The following is a 19,958-nucleotide window of genomic DNA, read 5'->3' as shown; positions in this document are numbered from 1 at the left end:
GAGAAAAAAAGTCAGTGAAAGGACAGGAAGGCACAACACGGCAGCTGCTGAGGTTCACCGCTTTGCTCCCGCCCCGCCAGCCCGCTATTTGCGCATGCGCAGCCCCGCGTACCGCACAAGTGGTACGCATGCGCCCTACCCACATCGGTTCACGTTACGTTACGCTCTCTGCTACCGGAAGTAGCGTCACGCTCGGCGCAGCGCGGCCGGAAGTTGGCACGGGGGAGAAGGCGCCGTACAGCGGCGCCGGGCGGATGTGAGGGGGGGGGCGGCGGAGGGGCCCGGCTGGGGTGGCCCCGGGTGAGTCCTGAGGGAACGGCTTTAAACTATAAAATTTATACTGGGAGGGTCTGGTTGTAACGTCGGGGTGGGAGCAGTGAGGTGAGAGGGGCAGTGTTGATGTTAGGTAGAAACTGGGCGGGTCTGGTTGTAACGGGGAGGGGGTGAGATGAGGGTCTATGTTGCTGCTGCGGGGTTGGGGCGTACGGAGGCGGTCTGGCTGTAATGGGATGGGGATGGCGCTGAGCTGAGGGCCCGTGGTGATACTGGGGGGGAGTGGGACATACAGGGGTGGTATGATTGTAATGAGATGGGGGTGGGGGTAACGATGGGATGAGGACCCGTGTTGGTGCTGTGGGTTGTCACAGCTCCGTCAGATCGGGATGTGTGAGATTTCAAAGTCACTCTTGGCTAAACGGAGGTGAAATGACAGCAAGCAGTCAGTTAAATGTTTATTTGTATCCCAGTGTGACACTTAGCACAAGATGCAGAGGTTGTATGGGCATATACGAGTCACCTTAGAATCACAGAATCATTGAGGTTGGAAAAGACCTCAAAGATCATCGAGTCCAACCATGACCTAACCATACTACCCTAACTCTTATAACCCTCTGCTAAGTCATGTCCCCGAGCATCACATCCAAACAATTTTTAAACACATCCAGGGATGGTGACTCAACTATCACCCTGGGCATCCCATTCCAATGCTTAACAACTCTTTCTGTAAAGAAGTTTTTCCTGGTATCACAGAATCACAGAATTGTAGGGGTTGGAAGGGACCTCCAGAGATCATCGAGTCCAACCCCCCTGCCAAAGCAGGTTCCCCACACCAATATCCAACCTAAACTTCTCCTTGTGCAACTTAAGGCCATTTCCCCTTGTCCTGTTAAAAGATGTATTCTCTACATTCCAAAAATAGATGCTTACTTATGCTAATTTCATGTATATATAAAAAAAAATTCAACTCTTCTGGTACACAGAAGAATTGAATGAAATGCACTCGGTGCAAATGACATCAATTCTGAGCATCAGTCACAGGAAGTAGTGATAGGGCAAGAAGTAATAGCCTTGAGTTGTGCCAAAGGAGGTTCAGGTTGGAAATTAGGAAAAATTTATTCTCAGAAAGAGTGGTTAGGCACTGGAATAGGCTGCGCAGGGAGGGGTGGAATCACTGTCCCGGATGTTCAAGAAAAGGGTATGGCACTGAAGGACACGTATAGTGAATATGTTGGTGATGGGTTGATGGTTGTACTAGCTGATCTTAGAAGTCTGTTACAACCTCAATAATTCTATGAAAATCCTTTGCCACAGTAACAGGATTTGGACCAAGGTGTCTGAGTACCACACTTGAATCTTTTGATTATACACAGCATGGTTTTGTGTGGCATTTTATGACAGAAGTGAATGCTCACTCACAGTTCCACTGACTGATACGAATACTGACCTACCAGCAGAACTCTTGCAAGGTAAGCTGGAATAGAAGAAATATAAGATGTTACTGTGAGTCTTATTGGTTTACAAAATATGGGGATTCAGGAAAGCAAGACATCAGACAAGAGATGACACACTGAGAGCAATGCTACAGCTCATCATTGTTGTCAGGCTTCCAAGCCCTGCTGCCAGTGGGTTTTCCCTTTCTCAGTGCATGCAGCTTCTGGGATCAAGAGATAAAGGAAGAGATAAAGGAAGAAAAAGTGAGTATACACACACACACACACACATATATATAGGTGTGTGTGCTGGGAAAAATATAATTATTTGGGCAAGTAATGACAAAATATAACAGCACAGTTGAGATTTCCCTCCTCCTCTCATCCATACTCACAACAGCGAGTTGTTCTCCAAGCTGATTAAATTACCTAGGCTTCTGCAGTAATCAGTGGAACGATGCATACCCCTCCCATCCAAGATATGGTGAATTGCAACATGGACAATTCTGATTATGGGGTTCTGCAAAGAATTGCTTTTGAGATGGAAGCCTGTGCAATGTGACTACTGCTTCATGTGGAGATTGGATAGATGCTGAAGCAAACCCTGGAAAGGAGAGCAGAGCTTGCCAGGATCTGTTTGTCCTGCGAAGTCAGGAGAAAGAGACTTTGTATGCATTGTGGAAGGTCAGCAGCAAAGAAGGGCTCAGTGCAAACAGCAGTTTCTGCTCCTAAATGTGGCAGTCTGGCAAGGTCCCAAGCAGTGTTTAAAAGCCTGAGGCAAGGGCAACATTGCTGATAGGACAAGTGGCATTAGGATAGTCCATTTTCCACTTGGCTTTCTTTTAGATATTATTACGATTTCTAGTTCTGCTCCTGTCTCTGACACATGGAAACCTACAGATGCTGTGGCTCTACATAACAGAAACAAGGGCAGGGAACCCAGCTGTGTGCAGTTTTCTCATAAGGGTTGGCATTCAGATGCTGAATGAGGCCCTTGGAAGTGACTGGTAGGGGCAGCTCCCAGCTGTCCAGCTGTGGATGTCTGAGATTCCAGAGAGGGGATCTGAGCATCCACACAGAGCTGTCAGATATGGATGACTAATTGCAGGCATCTAAACGAGAGAAGGAGGATTCAGCTCACTGCGGACACCACCTCCAGCTGCATTTCACTTCCTTGCAATGTCACATGTGCCTTGTGCCATAGGAAAAAAAGCAGTAATGGCAGAGAACAACTGGCAATGGTATGCCAAGATAAAATCAAAGAGAAAAGAACTCCACTTACCCCAAAGACTTTGCAGGAGGATAAATGTCATGTTGATTGCAGAGAGTACTGCAGGGAGGAGGCAGGACATGCACCCAAGCAGCGGGGTATTTGAGAATTCCCTGCAGCCCTGGCTCCTCCTCTCTATCCCAAAACCTCCCTTCATTTCCCCTGGCTCAGCAACCAAACCTGGCTCAGAAGCCAAACCTCTGCCAGGAATCTTGTGCCATTAGCAGTAGTCTACATGATGTAGGCTGTAGGATTGTGAAATTGAACTGTTTTGGGAATCTGATAAGCAAACAAGTCCTCTCAGCTCAGCTGGTTCTGGACCGTCAGTGGGGGAATGGGGGCACACAGGGATTTTGTGGCTGGAATAGAGTACTAGTTCCTAGGTGTAGCTAGAAAAAGGAATTTGGTCCCTCAGCACCACACAAAGAAGCCTTTTTCCTGGTGGTGTTAATTTTCCTGATCTTAGAGATGCCAGGTAGGCAAGCAAGAGGCTCCCACAGCATCACTCAGAATCACAGGGATTGTGAGGGACCCTAAAGATCACCTAGACCAGCCTTTTTGCTAATGCAGCTTCCACAAGGTATACTGAACATGAAAGTGTAACGCAGATTTTGAATATCACCAGAGGAGGAGACTCCACCACCTCTCTGTTGAACTTGTTCCAGTGCTCTTTCACTCTCAAAGTAAAGAATCTTTTCTTCGTGTTCATATGGAGCTTCCTGGATTCAGTCTGTGCCTGTTGATCCTTGTCGTGTCCCTGTGAGGTGCTCCAGCCCCAGTCATCTCTGCTGGACTCTCTGCAGTAGTTCAGGGAAGAGTAGAGGAGAAGGGGAACCTCCCTTGCCCTTTTAGCTAAAATCTGTCTAATGCAGCCCAGGAAGCCATCGGCCTTCTTGGGTGTAAGAGTACACTGCTGACTCATGGCCACCAGGACACCCAGGTCTTACTCTGCTGAGCTCCTTTCCAACTGTTAAGCTCCTAACTTCTGCCTGTATGCTGTTATTCCTGCCCGGGTGTAGGACTCTGCACTTGTCAAACCTCATAATGTTCTTGTCTGTCCAACTCTTCAGCCTATCCAAGTGTCACTGAATGACATCACAGCTTATCTGGTGTGTCAGCCCTCCTCCCAGAAAGGGAAAGCAGAGCGATTTCTGGGGTTGAGGCAACAACAAGCATTTGTGGAAGGCAGGAGGGGGACAGCTGGAACTGTGTTGGAGGAGGGACACATTTCTGTTTCACCCACCATTTCCCATGCTGAGGATGTCCAATCAAGACTTGCGGTCTAACACAGATTATTATTATTTTTATTGTGATTTGTTGTGCTTTGTACCCATTAACACAGCATGATTGCTTTATCCCATCAAAGCAGGGTGCTAGAGTCTTCATCTCAATATTGACACTGTCTCTAATTTGGTCAGCCACGTCAAGCTGTTTTTGTGGGCAGGCAAGATGACAACCTGTACTAATGTCAGCTAGGATAGAGTTAACTTTCTTCATAGTGGCTACATTGTGCTGTGGATTTTGGATGACAATAATGTTGGTCACACACCAGTGTTCTAGGTGTCATTGAACTATGCTTATACAATGCCAAATACTTTACCTCCTTGACAAGAGGTTGGGGGTGCATAGGGAGAGAGGACAGGACAGAACCAAGACAACTGATCCAAATTGGACAAAAGGGTCCAATCATACATCACACGGTGTCACACTGAACAATTACACTGAGGGGGTGGTTGGCTGGTGGTTTGACCACTGTTTGGGGACTGGCTTTTCATCATTAGAGCAGAAACAAGGTGAAGCTCATGGTGATACAACCACGTCACAGAGCATCAGACACACTCACAGGAGCAGGACAGAAATGTCATTTATCTACAAGGGGGATTAAGGTGAGAAGCAGCACAGAAATGGTTTAAGGCTTGGAGGGATTGTTGCCAAGAGGCTCAGAGGGAAGGTTGCATGAGGAATTTGTGACAGCAGCTAAACCTCTTCTGGAGGAGGGTGCTGGCTGCACAAGAGAACCTCAATATATAACATCCCTACCACCAGAACAAGAAAGCTTTATGGACTAGAGGCAATATCATAGGGAGAGGATGAAGTGGCATGGGAACTCTGTGACCTCTTAGGCAGAGAAGGCTGATTTGAGATGTTACAGAGATTCAAGCTGACTTCAAGTACCCATTTATGTCCTTCAAATATTCTCTCCATCCCAGAGAGAATATATCTTGAAACTTAACATGTGGCAGGCAGACAGTAACTTAATTTACAGCCAATAGAGAGAGAAACTTCTGAAGCAATTCAAGGCAAAAACTGATTTGTTCTGTGTAACTGCCTGTCTCTCTTCATTATCTGAAGGGGACCATCACGCTTCTGATTTGGGCACATCAGCTTGGTGCTTACAATTCAGTGAGATAGATCTGTGTGTCAGTGATGGGCTTCTGTCTGCATGCTCTTTGGTCATCAGAGATGACTTTCGCTTGGACTGAAGGAATGTCATACACATGTTGGCTGGCAGTGTCACGTCTCTTTTCCACACTGGACCATCTGTGATGTTTAGATCCCAGCTAGGAAGAAATGCATCGAATCCAGACCTGGAAACCTGGAAACCTGTAAAATTTGCTTACTTTACCCTGCAAGGCCACTTAAAGTTGGTAATTGTGTGTATAATTGCATTATAGAATCACTGAATCCTAGAATGGCTTGGTTTAAAAGAGCATTTAGAAGATCGTAGAATCACAGAGTCATAAAATCATAGAATTACTTGCATTAGTAAGGTAGATACGGTACTCAGAGACAAGGGTTAGTGGGCATGGTGGTGTTGGATTTACAGCTGGAGTAGATATCTTAGAGCACTTTTCCAACTTTTGTGATTCTAAATGGAATCGATAGTAGAAAGCACTACCACTTGAAATTGAAATCAAAATTAGCAGGTAAATGCTATCAGTAGAGTCAGTTGAGGTGACTCTGTGTCCCACAAAAGAAATCAGTACTACAGCAAAGACACACTAGCCTTGTAGATGAACCACTTAGCACTCATCTCTGCAGAAATGAAATAATTGTCTTGTGTTTGTGTGCATGTGAGCTCCTTGCACACCAAACTACAGAACTCAGGCTTTGGGACAGTGCTGGTGACATTAGTGACTGGAATGGCAGTATGAGCACGGCTTTTCTATTTGTCATGCTGCAGGATGCTGTAAAAGAAAACAGAATCACTTTGGTGAAGAATTCCAAACAGGTTATCCCATTAAAAAGAAGGATAAATTCCTTATACCTTAATTTTATGCTTAGTACCACTACTGTTCAGGTAAGTGGACTGCAGGATTTAGTTAAAAGTCACAAGCATAGCATAAGGAGATGGTAATTTGCCCAGCACAGTTTTGTATAGCTGTGGTGTCAGACATTTTCTGTAGGTGAAACTAAACTCATTTTGTGAAATAAAGTATTTTCTATTTCTACCAATCCTTTTGATTGGGGATAATATGGGGTTTAAAATAGTGATTTAATTCCTTCTTGTATTGCTCAGTTTTGCACTTCCTTGTGCAAGGAATGTGACCTATTATCCCTTCAGCTAATCAGGAGTAGTTAGGCTTGAGAATAGTCCTCACCTTCTGGTTTTATGATACTTTGTCCCTTAAGCAAGCCAAAGACTACTTCCACTTCTGTGAGTGTGCATAAAAATCTCCCAGATCATTTACATAGTCAGTATAACCCATTTACCATGTAAACTGTAGACTTTTCCCTTCATCAGGATGTGCTTTAGCAGCATTATCTCTCCACCATTTCAGCCTATACTGAGGCTGTTGGAGTACCTGCAGTGTGTTTGTAGGGGGTGCTGCTGGGGGCTGAGTCTCAGTAGCTCACAGTGAGGGAGCTGCTTTACTGCATATGAAACCCTCACCCATAATCAGGACATCTGCCAGTGATTTAGCACCAGATTCCCCACAAACATGAGGTATGTGGCATCTAGAGTGTTCTTCAATTAACAATATATTTTTATTCCTGTTAGATAGGCATATGATTTTCTGTTTCTGTGCAACTCCTTTATAGAGAGCAGTCAGTCCTCTTTAGAATTGCTTCTAGTAAATTAAAAGATCTTCCAGGTGGCACAGGATGACCCTCATATATTTTCTCAACTTGCTTAGCTGTTCGGACTAAAGACAAAAGTCACTTCTCTTCAGAATATCATTATTCTGTTTCTTTAAATTCTGTTAAGTTAGAAAGTAAGTAGCCACAGTACTGCTGCCACTTCCTTCACTTTTTTAGGGGAAGTTGCTTTAATTGGACCTTATTTTACATTGGTGCAATTTCACATATTTCGAGTTAAACTGTAAAAGTTGAGTGTGTGCAGAGTAAACAGTTGTGGGTGAGAGAGATGGTTTATTGTTTTCCAAATCCACTATAACTTCAGAAATCCCACCTCATGCCACAGCAGAAATTGGATATTGTGGCACATTATTAATTTTGTGGGATCAGATGATTGAAGCGAAAGACCTGATGCCAAGGTCATCTGTTTAAAACATCAATGCCTCCGCTTGTTGTACCACATTTTTCCTGTTGGGCTGCCACTAATGCTGCTCCCAGTGCTGCACAAACTGTGGCTTCCCCTTTTCCCTTCCCTCAGGCTAAATTAAAGTGAAGTGACACTAAATATTGATTAAATTTTATTTATATTGCCCTGCTATACTTTGCACAAGGCACACAAAACAGAGTGTGTATGTATTTATATGTCTATAGCTTATCGGTGATAAGCTGTGATGACATGTCTTGCATTACATTCTAATGCAAGATGAAAAGAGAGAGAGTGGAGAGGGAAAGAAGGACTAGATAGGCAGGGAAGGAATTTGGATTTGGATCACCACCTTTGGTTCCAGCATAGTCTCTGGTCTGGTAATATTCAGGTGGCAGATGCATACTTGGCCACTGAGTTGTAATCCTTTTTGTTTGTTGCAAAAGGGGATGTTTCATGTGTGTATCCATAATTGGTGTGTAAGATGGGAGTAGGTGGGATTCAGCATTTGCGAATATGGGGGGGGGAATGGCAGTGTCCTTCCCTCTCATTGGATATGAAGGCAGAGAAACTGTCCCTTGTCACGTTGGTCACTTTGGCATCTCTTGCAACAAGGGAACTTGCCTAAACATGTGGGTAGGACTGTCCATCCTCTGATGTATTCTGCTCTCTCTTTGACAAGCATTTTTGGTTCCCTAATTCAGGCTGCAAATTCAGCACACAATTTCTGTTCCTTCTTCGCAGCTAAGCAGTGTGTCAGTACTTGAGACACTGAAACAGTTCTGGAGGTTTTCTGCAGACCTTTATAAACTGCAAACTAAGCACGCCATTTCCGTTCATGCTTCCTTGCTAAGCACTGCACTAAGGGTTGGAACATTTAAGTAATTATAGAGATTTTCCACAGGAATATGAAGGAAAGATTGGGAAGTACTGGGAGGGTCTGGTTGTAATGAGGATGAGAATGAGATGAGGGCCCATTTTGGTACTGAGTGGCACTGGGGAGTACTGGGACAGGTTGCTTTTTGTAGCAAGAATCATCACAGAATCATAGAATGGCCTGGGTTGAAAAGGACCACAATGCTCATCCAGTTTCAACCCCCCTGCTGTGTGCAGGGTCACCAACCAGCAGACCAGGCTGCCCACAGCCACATCCAGCCTGGCCTTGAATGCCTGCAGGGATTAGGGCATCCACAGCCTCCTTGGGCAACCTGTTCCAGTGCTTCACCACCCTCTGTGAAAAACTTTCTCCTAATATCCAGCCTAAACCTCCCGTCTTAGTTTAAAACCATTCCCCCTTGTCGTATCACTATCCACCCTCTTAAACAGTCATACCCCCTCCTGTTTATATGCTCCCTTCAAATATTGGAAGGCCACAATGAGGTTTCTCCAGAGCCTTCTCTAAGCTAAATCCGCCCAGTTCCCTCAACCTTTTTTCATAGGAGAGGTGCTCCAGCCCTCTGATCATCTTAGTGGCCTCCTCTGGACCTGCTCCAAGAGTTCCACATCTTTCTTGTGCAGGGGCTGGACTCAGACATATAGGAAAGGACTGGTTGTAATGAGATGGGGAAGTGCAGTGAGATGGGTGGGTCTGAGTGATGCTGGGATTGATTGGGGTGTATTGGCTGTAAAGCGAGGAGGAGAAGAGCAGGTCAGGGGGAGATTGTGTTGATGCCAGGGTGGGACTGGGACGCGCTGGCTTATGGTGTTCCTTTAGGAGTACTGTGATGAAAGATCTCTGTTGCTATTGAAGGAAACAGGAACATACTGGAGAGTTTGGACTGAAATGATCCATTTGCACTGAGGAGGAAAATGAAAACAAAAAACAACAGCGACAACAACAACAAAAACAGCTGTTCCTTCCAAGTTGTAGTGGGAGCTAATTCATCTTAAACATTTCGTCCGTCACTGCTTTGTTTTGCTTTGCACTTAATCCAGCACTGTCCTTTAACATAAGCTATTCTCCATTTCAGACGTGTGTCCTAGCAACGTCCTTAAATTATTCTTTTCTTTCTCTATTACATATTCTTTCTCTGATATATACCCTTGATTATAGCTATAAACTGGTCATCCCTTCTTAGCTTTAGATTACATCTAGTAGCCCGTGGGCACCCAACTTTTTGGCTTGCCTGGATCATGATGAGTAAAGGGGAATTGTTTTGGGATGCTTATATGTAGGTCGCTCCAAAAGTCATGCCTCCTACTTATGTCCATGTGGCAGATACAGCGAGCACAGTAACTACCTGATAAAGCAAATTCTCAGCTATTGAACAATATTTTTCAACACAGTCACCACCATTAGTGGTGCATTTTGGCCAGCAATGAACAAGAGCCTGCATGTCATACTTGTTAAAACCTGTACTAGCGAAGATGATCCGCCGTAGCTGTTGTCATTGCTGAAAATTGCCACCCAGTGACTTGCTGCCCTCGCATCCACTATTTGGTCTCCATAAACGTTCAGCAAAATTTGATGAATGTCAGTGGGTGCATTTTTTTTTCCACATGGAGGAATTCAGTGATGCACTTTTGCTTTTTATGCAGTTCTTTGTCATATGCCATTCTCCTGCCATCTGGCAAGAGCATGTAATGGAATATTGGTGGGAAGGTTCAACCTCTGCATCCATCTTGCCTACATCCACCTTTGACTTCATGGGCCAACATACTAAAACAGGAGGTTCTACTTTTGGAGTAGCATTCGTAAAATTTGAATATAGTTGTGTAATGTATACAAGTAACAAAACTTCTTTTTCAGGTGTTCACCAGAGATTTTTTATGAAATGTTCCTCTTCCTGTGCTTCATCCTTGATAATGGCTGCTCACAAGTGTGGGGACTGCCAAAAGCAATGGCATGAATAAGGCATGGCTGTGAAGCAGGGAACATTTTTCTAACAGTCTGGTAAAGAGATGCAGTCAGATTTTTGAGTTGAATATCTGATTGCAACTCTATATATTCCATTTGAGAAATATATTTATGTTGACTGAATATGGTACTGCAAATATTTTACATATATAGATAATTCGTATATACACTATATTATATATATATATAAAATACAACTCCCTGTGCTGTGTTTTCAGCCCCAGGCAGCATTAATAATTTGGTTGATGCCAAGCAATGAGTACATGTTCAGCCACTTGGTGGGGAAGAGCCACCACCATGATGTCATGGGGCACAGTGAGCTGTTCTGGGACACGTTTGACCCATGGCTAGTGCCTGCAGCAGCCCAAGCTCTTGTTCCATGGGTCACCTGACCCACCCTCATGATTCTCTCTGTTTCTTCACCACCTCTTATACAGAAAATCAGCTTTGCACCATTTTCTAAAAAAGTGCTTTTCACTTTTTTTTTTTTTGCTTGCTTCCTGCATTGGGAACACCTCTCCAACTGCATTTCGATGCTTTTCTTCACCTGTGCTCACTTGACTCTTCCTAGAGGTTCTCTGCTTTAGTAGTTCTGCTTCAACAAACCCTTTCTATTTTTCACTTTGCCCCTGGTGCTTTGTTTTACCCCTTCAATAAAACCACAGCCACTTTAACTGTGTACATGACCAAAACAAAAGTGTGTGGCCACCTGCTTGATGTGGCCACATAAATTTCCCACCATGAACATCCACATGTATTGCCAAGAGTGAACAGTCCCAGAACTGTGTGTTTGAAGCCTAGCAGTGGCAGTGCATTCATGGTGGCCTGGAATAAATCAGCACTTCTCTTAGCTCCGTTCCCCATTAATGTCACACTTCATGTCCCTTCTTTTTTTGAAGAAGAAATTTGAAATGCCTTGGAGGTGTTATCCGATGGGAAGATGCTATCTCAGCAAGTGACTGTCCGGATTCAGATTTCTTCTCATTTTATTCTTCACTGGTTTCCTTTGCTCTTAATCTGATTTACTCAAACTCACATCTCCTTTGCCCTTTTCTGTTCATAGTATCTTTAACAAATACCTTTTTCTCCCATCTCTGTCCCTATTTTCCCTTCATCATATAATTAACAATTACCTTCTCTCCTAATTTCAACTTGCTACCTTCATAAACTAACCCAGATTTCCTTCACTTTGTCTTTTAGGATTTCCTGTCTCATTTGTCCCCCACTTCTTCCCGAGTTCCCCTTTTTATGGCACTCTGGTTTGCAGTGTGTATGAGGGACAAAGCTTCATGCTGATCATTCTTTCTCTGTGGCAGTGAAACCAAATCTTGCACTGAAACTCAGCTCTGTTGTGAATTGTTTTATTTTGTTTTTTCTTGTAACTTGAGCTCCAGCAGGGGTGGGAGGAGCAGACAATAAGTACTTTTCCCTGGAGCACTTTTTATTCATTTAAGCTCTTACTATTAATGGAACCACTCTGTTATTAATAACATTGTGTTTGCTCACAGCTCACCCTGCCTGAAGTTCCATCTTTGTGCCCAGAGTTTATCAGTTCTTGCAGATTCAACACCACCGACAGTCTCTGGATGTCGATCCCTGTGATTGCTCCTGAAATCCTCTCCACTGCTTCCTCTTATCATGATATCTCATGACTTCAAAGGTGAAACTGGGTCTTTCAAATTTGGCTATTTGCAGATTGCTTCTCACTTTAGACAGCTGCTCATTATGCACTTGCAGGGTGTGATTTCATGTGTTGTTACAGCTGTACAAGGAGATCGATCATGTTTCATCCTTGTTTTCCTCCCTGACTTATCAGTCAGGTCTAAACTGATCTCTGTGTGGCATCTAGATTGGGACAGCAAAGCCAGCCTGCGTGTCTGTGACTGCATCCCCAGGCTTTCTTCCTGATAGAGCCTTTGAGACAATGACATTGAGCCCCAACTCTGGCAGCCGCATTGGCTGTTGCAGAGGCTGAAGGTCACTTTGTCCTTACTGGAGACACTAGCTCTCTGTACGAGCCGCACACTGATGTCACAAACGCCATTCTGCCTGAGTTCCTTTAACAGGAGGTAGTGGAGGGTTTGGATGGAGCCCAGAGAAGCAAGGACCAGAAAGAGATGTACAAAGAAAGATAAAGTCTGAAAACTGGCTGACGAACTTGTGGAAGTAGACAAGCTGTTGTTGTTGAATCCACAGGAGCTGATAAACTCATGGTTGACTTTGTCTAAGGGCACCAGCACATGTTGGTATCCTCTGAATGCATCCAGAACAGTGGCTTCTCGTGGCAGACTGTGCAGGGTTGTGCAGACACCCAGTGAGACCAAGCACAGACTGAAGAGCTTTGCATACCCTGCCTGGCAGCTGCTGGTAAGCTGGTACAACTCCCAGCTTGTAGGTATAGTAGTGAGGCTTTCAACCACTGCTCCAACCAATTAGACACGGGTAACCTTGCAAGTGGTCTGTGTGGGTGAACTGATTCAGTGTCTAATAATAGGTTAATGAGTTATAAGGTTTCCAAGAAGTATTTTTGATGGTTCACCACTAGCACCTGCCTGCCAACCTGAAATGGCTGACAGATTTTGCAGACTCTCTGTATTCCTTACATGTGGGCTTATCTCTGACCTGCCTTCCTCCACACTGTCTTCATAGCCCTTGTTTTGTAGTTCTGCTCCCCGATGGCTTTCATCTTATCCTTTCCTTATTTTTGCAGATATTCCTGTCGGGGTTGGCATCCAGCATCTGGAGCCATGGAGGAGCAGCCAGCTTCTCCTGCTTCTGATTCTCCCTTTTCTCTGCGGCGGGTCTGCATTTCTGAAGATGAACCTGAAGATGAAGAGCAGGAAGAAACTCCGGAGGAGGATACAACCCAAGTACAGATGGAAAAAGACTCCCTGAAGCAAGACAGGATTGGTTCTCCTCGATGTTCAGCACGGTGCTGGCAAGGACGAGGTTCTCTTATCCCACAGGGCATGGAAAGCCCAGGCCAAAGGGTGGGAGAGGAACCTGAGGAGCTGCAGCCATGCAGGAAGCACCGGCTGAACCTGAAGCCCAAAACAAGCCTGGTCCCAACATCTCCAGGAGAGGGAGAAAGAGCTGAAGAGCCAGGGCCTTCAAGGGGAAAGAGGCTGCGCTTGATCTGGGGCCAGTCCAGTGACTTCCGACGGAAGAAGAACCTTGGGGAGAATGGGTTGGAGGAAGCTCCCATGCTGCCACAGAGCAGCGAAGAGGAGGAAGAGGAGGGAAAAGCTTCTCGGTCTTGCTCCCCTGAGCCACCTCTTCACGGTGATGCTCGTCCCAAGCCAGATTTTGTGCAGCTGATTGATGAGCACGGCATTTACTCCACAGCCAAGCTGGTATTGGGCAGCGCGGCGGGTGAGCTGGAGGAGGCAGCAGTGGTGCTGCCCCCACACCTGAAGCGTGGAGCAAGCGGGGCCACTGAGTTTGAGATCCGTGAGGTGATTGTGGACGAGAAACCCTTCCAGTGTGGTGTGTGTGAGAAAGCCTTCAAACGTGCTTGGGAGCTCTTCAGCCATGAGGTTGTGCACAATGAGGAGCGGCCTTTCCGCTGCGATCTCTGCGAGGCTTCTTTCAAGCGACACTCGGACTTCAAGAGCCACCGCTTGGTGCACACAGAGGAGCGTCCCTTCCGATGCGAGCTCTGTGGGAAGCGTTTCAAACGTTCTTCTAACCTCCAGGAGCACCGGCGCATCCATACGGGTGAACGTCCCTTCCACTGCGCCTGCTGTGACAAGAGCTTCAAGACACCCTATGAGCTGCAGCGTCATACCCTGACCCACTGCACCGAGAAACCCTTCAAGTGCGCAGATTGTGGGAAGGATTTCCCCACTTCCAATGCCCTCCTCCTGCACCAGAGGCAGCACTGCGACGACAAGCCCCACGTCTGCGGTGTCTGTGGTAAGAAATTCACCTACGGCCACAGCCTTAAGGTTCATGAGCGTGTGCACACGGGTGACCGGCCCTTCGTCTGCCCGCTCTGTGGAAAAGGTTTCAAGCAGTCCAATGCGCTTTCCTCTCATGAACGTGTGCACACAGGTGAGCGGCCCTTTGTCTGCAAAACCTGCGGGAAGGCCTTCAAGCAGTCATCCTACCTCGTGATCCATGAGCGGGCGCACACTGGGGAGCGACCCTACAAATGCGAAGCGTGTGGGAAAGCCTTTGCCCGCCCCTCCTTGCTGCTGCAGCACCACCGCGTGCACAGCCAGGAGCGGCCCTACAAATGCAGCTTCTGTCACAAGTTCTTCAAGGACTTGGCCTACCTGGCAGTGCATGAGAAGGTGCACACAGGCGAGACCCCCTACAAGTGCAGTGTCTGCGACAAGGGCTTTGCTCACCCCTCCAACCTGCTGCAGCACCAGCGCGTGCACCGTGATGGCTGAACCAGAGCAGCGTGCACAGCATGAGTGTTTTGAGGCCAAGAAGCCTGAAGCAAGAAGTGAGCATGCTACAAGCATGCGTGCAGCCCCAGGCTGGCCCACTTACACAAGCAAGCCATGTGTAGGGGACCTGGAGAGGAGGCCAAAATGTGGGTGCTGCTGCAGGTCTTCTCCTGACCCCCATCCCACTGGGGCCTCTGCTGCATGGCTTCTCTCTGCCAAACCCTGACATACGTTGCTCTCTCCTGCTTCCAACAAAGTGATCTCACAGGGATGGTCGCTGAGCCCTCAGGCTGGGGCTGCTGCAGACTCCTGTCCCCCAACCTGCAGGAAGGTAACGTGCTGTTCTCAAGCACTGCTGGCTGCAGACTTGCTGGTGCAGACTTGCTGGTACAAGCTGAAGCTTGTGGTACTGTGAGTCTTGTGCTATAGTGGCTTGCAGAGGCAAGCTGCTTTGACCAAGGCTGCAGTGCAGCTGAGAGATGATATCCAGAGCTCTGACAGCACTGTAGGAAGTCCTGTATTTAGCTGATACTAAGGAATGCTTCTCTTCTCCTCAGTGTTTCAAGAAGAGCTGCCCAGTCATCCCTGTAAGTTCCCATAACTCAGCCTTGCCCTGCAACAGGCCCCATCAGCATGTCTGCATTAAGCTTGGAGTTACATTGCTGTTCTCCTTGAGTGCAAGACATGGGCTGGGAGCTCCTGGATATCCCCTTATTGTAGGGGTACACTGAGTCTTGCAGCAGAAGGAGACAGAGCTGTCAATTTTTGAGGAGAATAAGTGCATTGGTGTAAAGTATGATTGGGAACAGCAATGCTTGAGCACCTCACATTTCTTTTAGAGCGTAAATGTCCCGTCCATATTTCACTCTGCTGCTGATGATCTGGTTGATGATGATAACGCCCTTTCCCCTGCTGTGCAGGGTCCACGCTGGCATTTTGCTGGTACAGAAGGCTGCTTCCAGTGTTCCAGCATTCCACTGGCTGCAAGTTGTGTGTTCTTAAGATTTGGCCTCGAGGCACAAGGGAAGATTTGGGTGACCGTGGGGAGCCAGAGTAGGGAAGAGGGGGTGCTGGTCCCTATTATGTCGCTGGTGGAATGCTGATGGAGTTGATGGGGGAGAGGTGCTGAGCCACACAATAGCCACCTCACCTCTCCCACTCTGGAGGAAAAAGCCTGGCATCTCAAGTTGGAAAGACTTACCCTCTTTTCTGTGCCATGGTGCTTGTGAGGCTGTTAGAAAGCAGAAAAGGGGGGATACACAAATTGTTTGCAGGATCTGTATGAGGAAGCGGAGAGCAGAAAACCAGCCTTGGGTCCTCTTTGTTTCCATACAGTGCATCCCTAGTGGCAGCACCAGATCTAGAGCCACCTGAGCTGCTGCTGAAATCTGAATTTGTTCTCTTTGACTGATAGCTGCTGCTGGGCAGAGGGTGGCATGTAGACCTTTTCTTGTAAAAGCAAGACCCAAGTCCCCTGGGGCACCATCAGAGTCCCGTCCTCACATCTGAGCCGCTTTGGAGGGACCTGGTGTCACGGTCACCTTCTTGCACACTGGGTCTGTGGGACTGGAGGTGCCAACCCTCAGACTCCTCATGGTCCCAGTCCTACCCTGTCCCCATTTTGTACGGTTTGAAAGCAGGTGTACACTCCTCAGCACTCTGCACACTAATTAAAGGATGGTTATTTAATGCTGTCTCTTGTATCATTGCTGGTTTGAGGCCATTTTTAAATCCCTGCTTGCTTGTGGGGTTTTTAGGTGATCCTGGTGGCTAGTTCACCAGTTGCACACTAAGCCTGTGTGCAACATACTCAGTGCTTTACACATCAGCATTCACAACCCAGATCACCTGTGCATTTTCCAAGTACTGAGGTGGAGATTGGAGGACAAAGATGAGACTTGCTCCAACAACCTGCACCCAGTTGTTGCATTAAAGTGGGGACACATCTTCCTAGGAATAGATGCTCATGAAGAGCCAGTGCAGACCCCATATCTTTATGCTGTATCCACGTTTCCCCAGGATTCAGCCCAGATGTCCCATTACAGCCTCTTCTTGTGGCACCTGCATCAGAGTGCACATGCTGTGGAGCTGCCTGTAATGTTTCTGCATCTGTAACTGCATTATATGCCAGATCCCTTCTGCGTCAGATACCTAAAAATAACTCCACTGCCACTTGCTGCCTGGGTAGGTGGAGCTGAATCAAGCACGTCAAGCCTTACTAGCAGTCAGTGGAGACCTGAAGTTGAATTAACTGCTAAGGCCGTTAAAGATGAGCTGGGGTATCCAGCTCCTTTTTTTCTTACAGACTATCCCAAATGCCAGTATCTGGGGTCAATGAAAACATCTCAGGTGTCACTGATTTGGTGCTCACTGCTCTGTGCTCTCAAGGGAACTCAGAAAGATATTTTTTTTCTGGTGATTTAATCTCCAGAATGGCTATTATCAGACACCTGTTTTGAACTAGTTTTTCTCATATGCTGCATTCATGTATCACCTGGTGATGACAATATGACTAACAGTTCAGTAGTTAGCAGGGAAATGAATTGCCTCACTGCTGAAGGAAATTATTTCTGGTTTTCTGCCACCTGGATATCCTGCAGAACACCCGGGATGACCTCATGTTTGCTTTCATGTGAGATCTCGAGGACAGGTTACCTGGAGTGAGAAGCCAGAGTCAGAAGGTTTGCATGGGGTTTATTTTTTTATTATTGCTCCTAATGTCAAGACTTTGATTTAAGAAGGACAGTTTATCCATGAACTATCCTCTTCTAGATGCAGTTGATTAATGTATCTCAGTCCCTTAATGAGTCACTGTATTTGCAGATGCAGCACCCATACCATGTCTGTGTAGCTGGCTGCTGTCTGCATTCTGCTCCAGATCTTTATCACATGGCTAAGTAATGAAGGCAGTAAGGCAAGAGGAATTTATTTTGCTGTATATGGTTTGTAATCTATTGTAAATAATGAATATAGCTGATACATAGATTAGCACTGATGAGCATTGGAAAGAAACCAGCCCCTCCAAAGTTAGAGATAGGACTGGACATGTTCAGGCACAACCTACCCATACTGCCTTGAGCTGGCAAGACTGAAAGAGGCAGAATGTTGCCATGCTGTCTCCCTCTCTGTACCCAGTCCCCCTTGGTAACGTGACACCATTTAACATTCCACGAGGCACAGTAGTCACTGAGGATCTCACAGACAGCACTGTCTGCCATCGTTCAGAGTGTTTGTTCTGTCTGTCTGAAACACTTGAGACAGTGCTCTAAACAACTCACACTCGGTAGACCATTGCTTGGAAGCACTTATCTGTTGTGTTTGAGATGCTATCCTTGGTCTTCCTAAATGTCTTCTGGAGCTGAATTTTTTTCACATTGGGCACTCTGTGTCTGTGAAAGCACCTTTGTGGATACGCACCTGGATGTGTTCATACATCTTCCTTTTGAATGCCATTAGACTCTTTCTGGTGTGTCCATGTCTTTCTTGTATTGGCAGATTCAGAACTGGATCCAGCATTACAGTTGCACCCTCACCAGTGCTAAATAGAGGGGAGGAGTTGTTTCTTGACCTGCTGGCAACACTGTTAGCTCAGCCAAGAATACAATCTTGTGCCTGGTATAGACAAGAAATGGGGGCTTGCCTGTGTTTGCTAGGTTGAGGGAAGCCACCCAATGCAGGAGGCACCAGGCAGCCCTGGCTGGCTCCCCTGCAGAGGAGCACAGAGCGTTACATGTCACAGCATTAATGCTCACCACAGCTGGAAGGGTTGGGGACACACTTCTCCTTTAATTTGTTAGCAGTAGCAGTTTTAGTCCTGTTTCAGATTCCCTGCTACTCTGCTCAGCTTGATGTCAGGCTGCACGGCCACCAGGCTGTCCTACTGTCTGGTACATGCCATCGGAAAACCTCTGAAATTGACCTGGATCAAACAACCTTCAGAAGACTTTGGATAGCTGTTTTGGGGCTCCTGAGTATAAGTCATTGGTACAGACTGTTTTATAAATGTCCAGCCCATAAGCTGTGCTTTGCAGTCTCCTCGAAAGCATGTGAGGGCTTCCTGCAGTTCTGCAGAAGCTTAAGGGAAAAAGCATTTGCTCTGAAAAATGAGATGCAGGAGGAAAAGAGGAATGAGCTTGGCTGATGACCCCACAATGTGGGCTGATAGTGCTGCTTCTGCAGAAGGGATTGTACCAGCATCACAAGAGAGCATCTTCTCTGATGAGCTCAGTTGTCTCTGTATCAGCATCCTTGTGGAATTGTCCTTCAGCTGGATGGTAGATGGCTCCTGCAGTCTGGAAGGGCATTGCAGAGGCACCTCGCTCCCTGGGACATTTAAGGGCTGCAGAGCAGATAAAGGTAAGAACATACAGCTGTTGGTTTGGCAACCCCTGAACCCCTAGCCTGTGCTGCATCAGCGGGTTGATGTACAGGGATAGTGGCCTTGAACTAAGGTGAGGGGACCCACCTGCAGCTTGGCCTGTTCCAGTGCACCTGCTCTTCAGGTAGAGCCACAGCAGGACCCCGCTCACCATCACCATCAGGATGAGCAGCGCTACCAGCGCAGAGCAGGACGATGGAGAACCTGTAGGGAGAGCCCAGGTCAGGATCCCAATTCCAGCCAGCAACAGAGATGGGAGAAAATCTGACACCAAACAGCCTCATACCTCAGCATTTCAGTGACCAAGAAGGGCTTTCCTTAGACTTTGTGTTAACCCACAACTAATCCCTTTCTGATCCATTTTGTACTGTCTGTGATGCTGTGGTGCCTGCAACACTGCACTGTGCCCTTTGTGTGGTTTGTGCCCCACCTAAAATCATCTCCCTGGGTATCTGATAGGCAGTAGGCTTTGAGAAAGCTTTCACATTCCTCAGTCCTGCTGTGCTGATAACCTTGCAAGACTGCCATCACCTCACTGGTGTTGTCCTCTTTATTATATGGTATCCAAGACTATGGATAGATAAGAAAGGCATACTTCTGACCCCCATCCATCATTCCTTCTCTAGCCTTTTTCAGGAAAGCTGTCAGGGTTGCCCAGAGAGTCCTTGAGGGCTGAGAAATCTGAGCTGCAAGAGGAAATTGGACAAACCAGCTTCTAAGATCAGAAGAGCATCTCTGATGCTCCAACCAGTGAAATTTGGCTTTATTGTTTGTAGAAAATAAACAGTGTCCACCAAGGAAAAGCTTGTTCTGACAAGGATGTGCCACAACCTTTATACCTCT

At 46.6% G+C, this 19,958-nt stretch overlaps 1 protein-coding gene and 1 long non-coding RNA gene across 2 annotated transcripts; one reads left to right on the top strand and one right to left on the bottom strand.

Annotated features, from left to right (window-relative positions):
• Window positions 1–271: 271 nt before the first annotated feature.
• On the top strand, window positions 272–16,426 carry LOC122166092 (zinc finger protein 70-like). Its single transcript, XM_042829607.1, has 2 exons — window positions 272–300; window positions 13,051–16,426. Exon 2 carries the CDS (start codon window positions 13,088–13,090, stop codon window positions 14,735–14,737), a length of 1,650 nt encoding a protein of 549 aa, XP_042685541.1. The 5' UTR covers window positions 272–300; window positions 13,051–13,087; the 3' UTR covers window positions 14,738–16,426.
• A 988-nt stretch (window positions 16,427–17,414) lies between these two features.
• LOC122166093 lies at window positions 17,415–19,952 on the bottom strand. The gene is made up of 2 exons (XR_006170657.1): window positions 19,203–19,952; window positions 17,415–19,076 (listed from the first exon to the last, which is right to left on the bottom strand). It is a non-coding gene; the product is annotated as an uncharacterized LOC122166093 (long non-coding RNA).
• Between the last annotated feature and the right edge of the window lie 6 nt (window positions 19,953–19,958).

This window comes from Centrocercus urophasianus, unplaced genomic scaffold (genome assembly GCF_019232065.1).
Source record: "Centrocercus urophasianus isolate 14NV4802_14NV808 unplaced genomic scaffold, USGS_Curo_1.0 seq_314, whole genome shotgun sequence".
NCBI classification, from domain to species: Eukaryota; Metazoa; Chordata; class Aves; order Galliformes; family Phasianidae; genus Centrocercus; species Centrocercus urophasianus.
The sequence above is the reverse complement of the archived record's forward strand: the minus strand, read 5'-3'. Positions and strand labels throughout refer to the sequence as shown.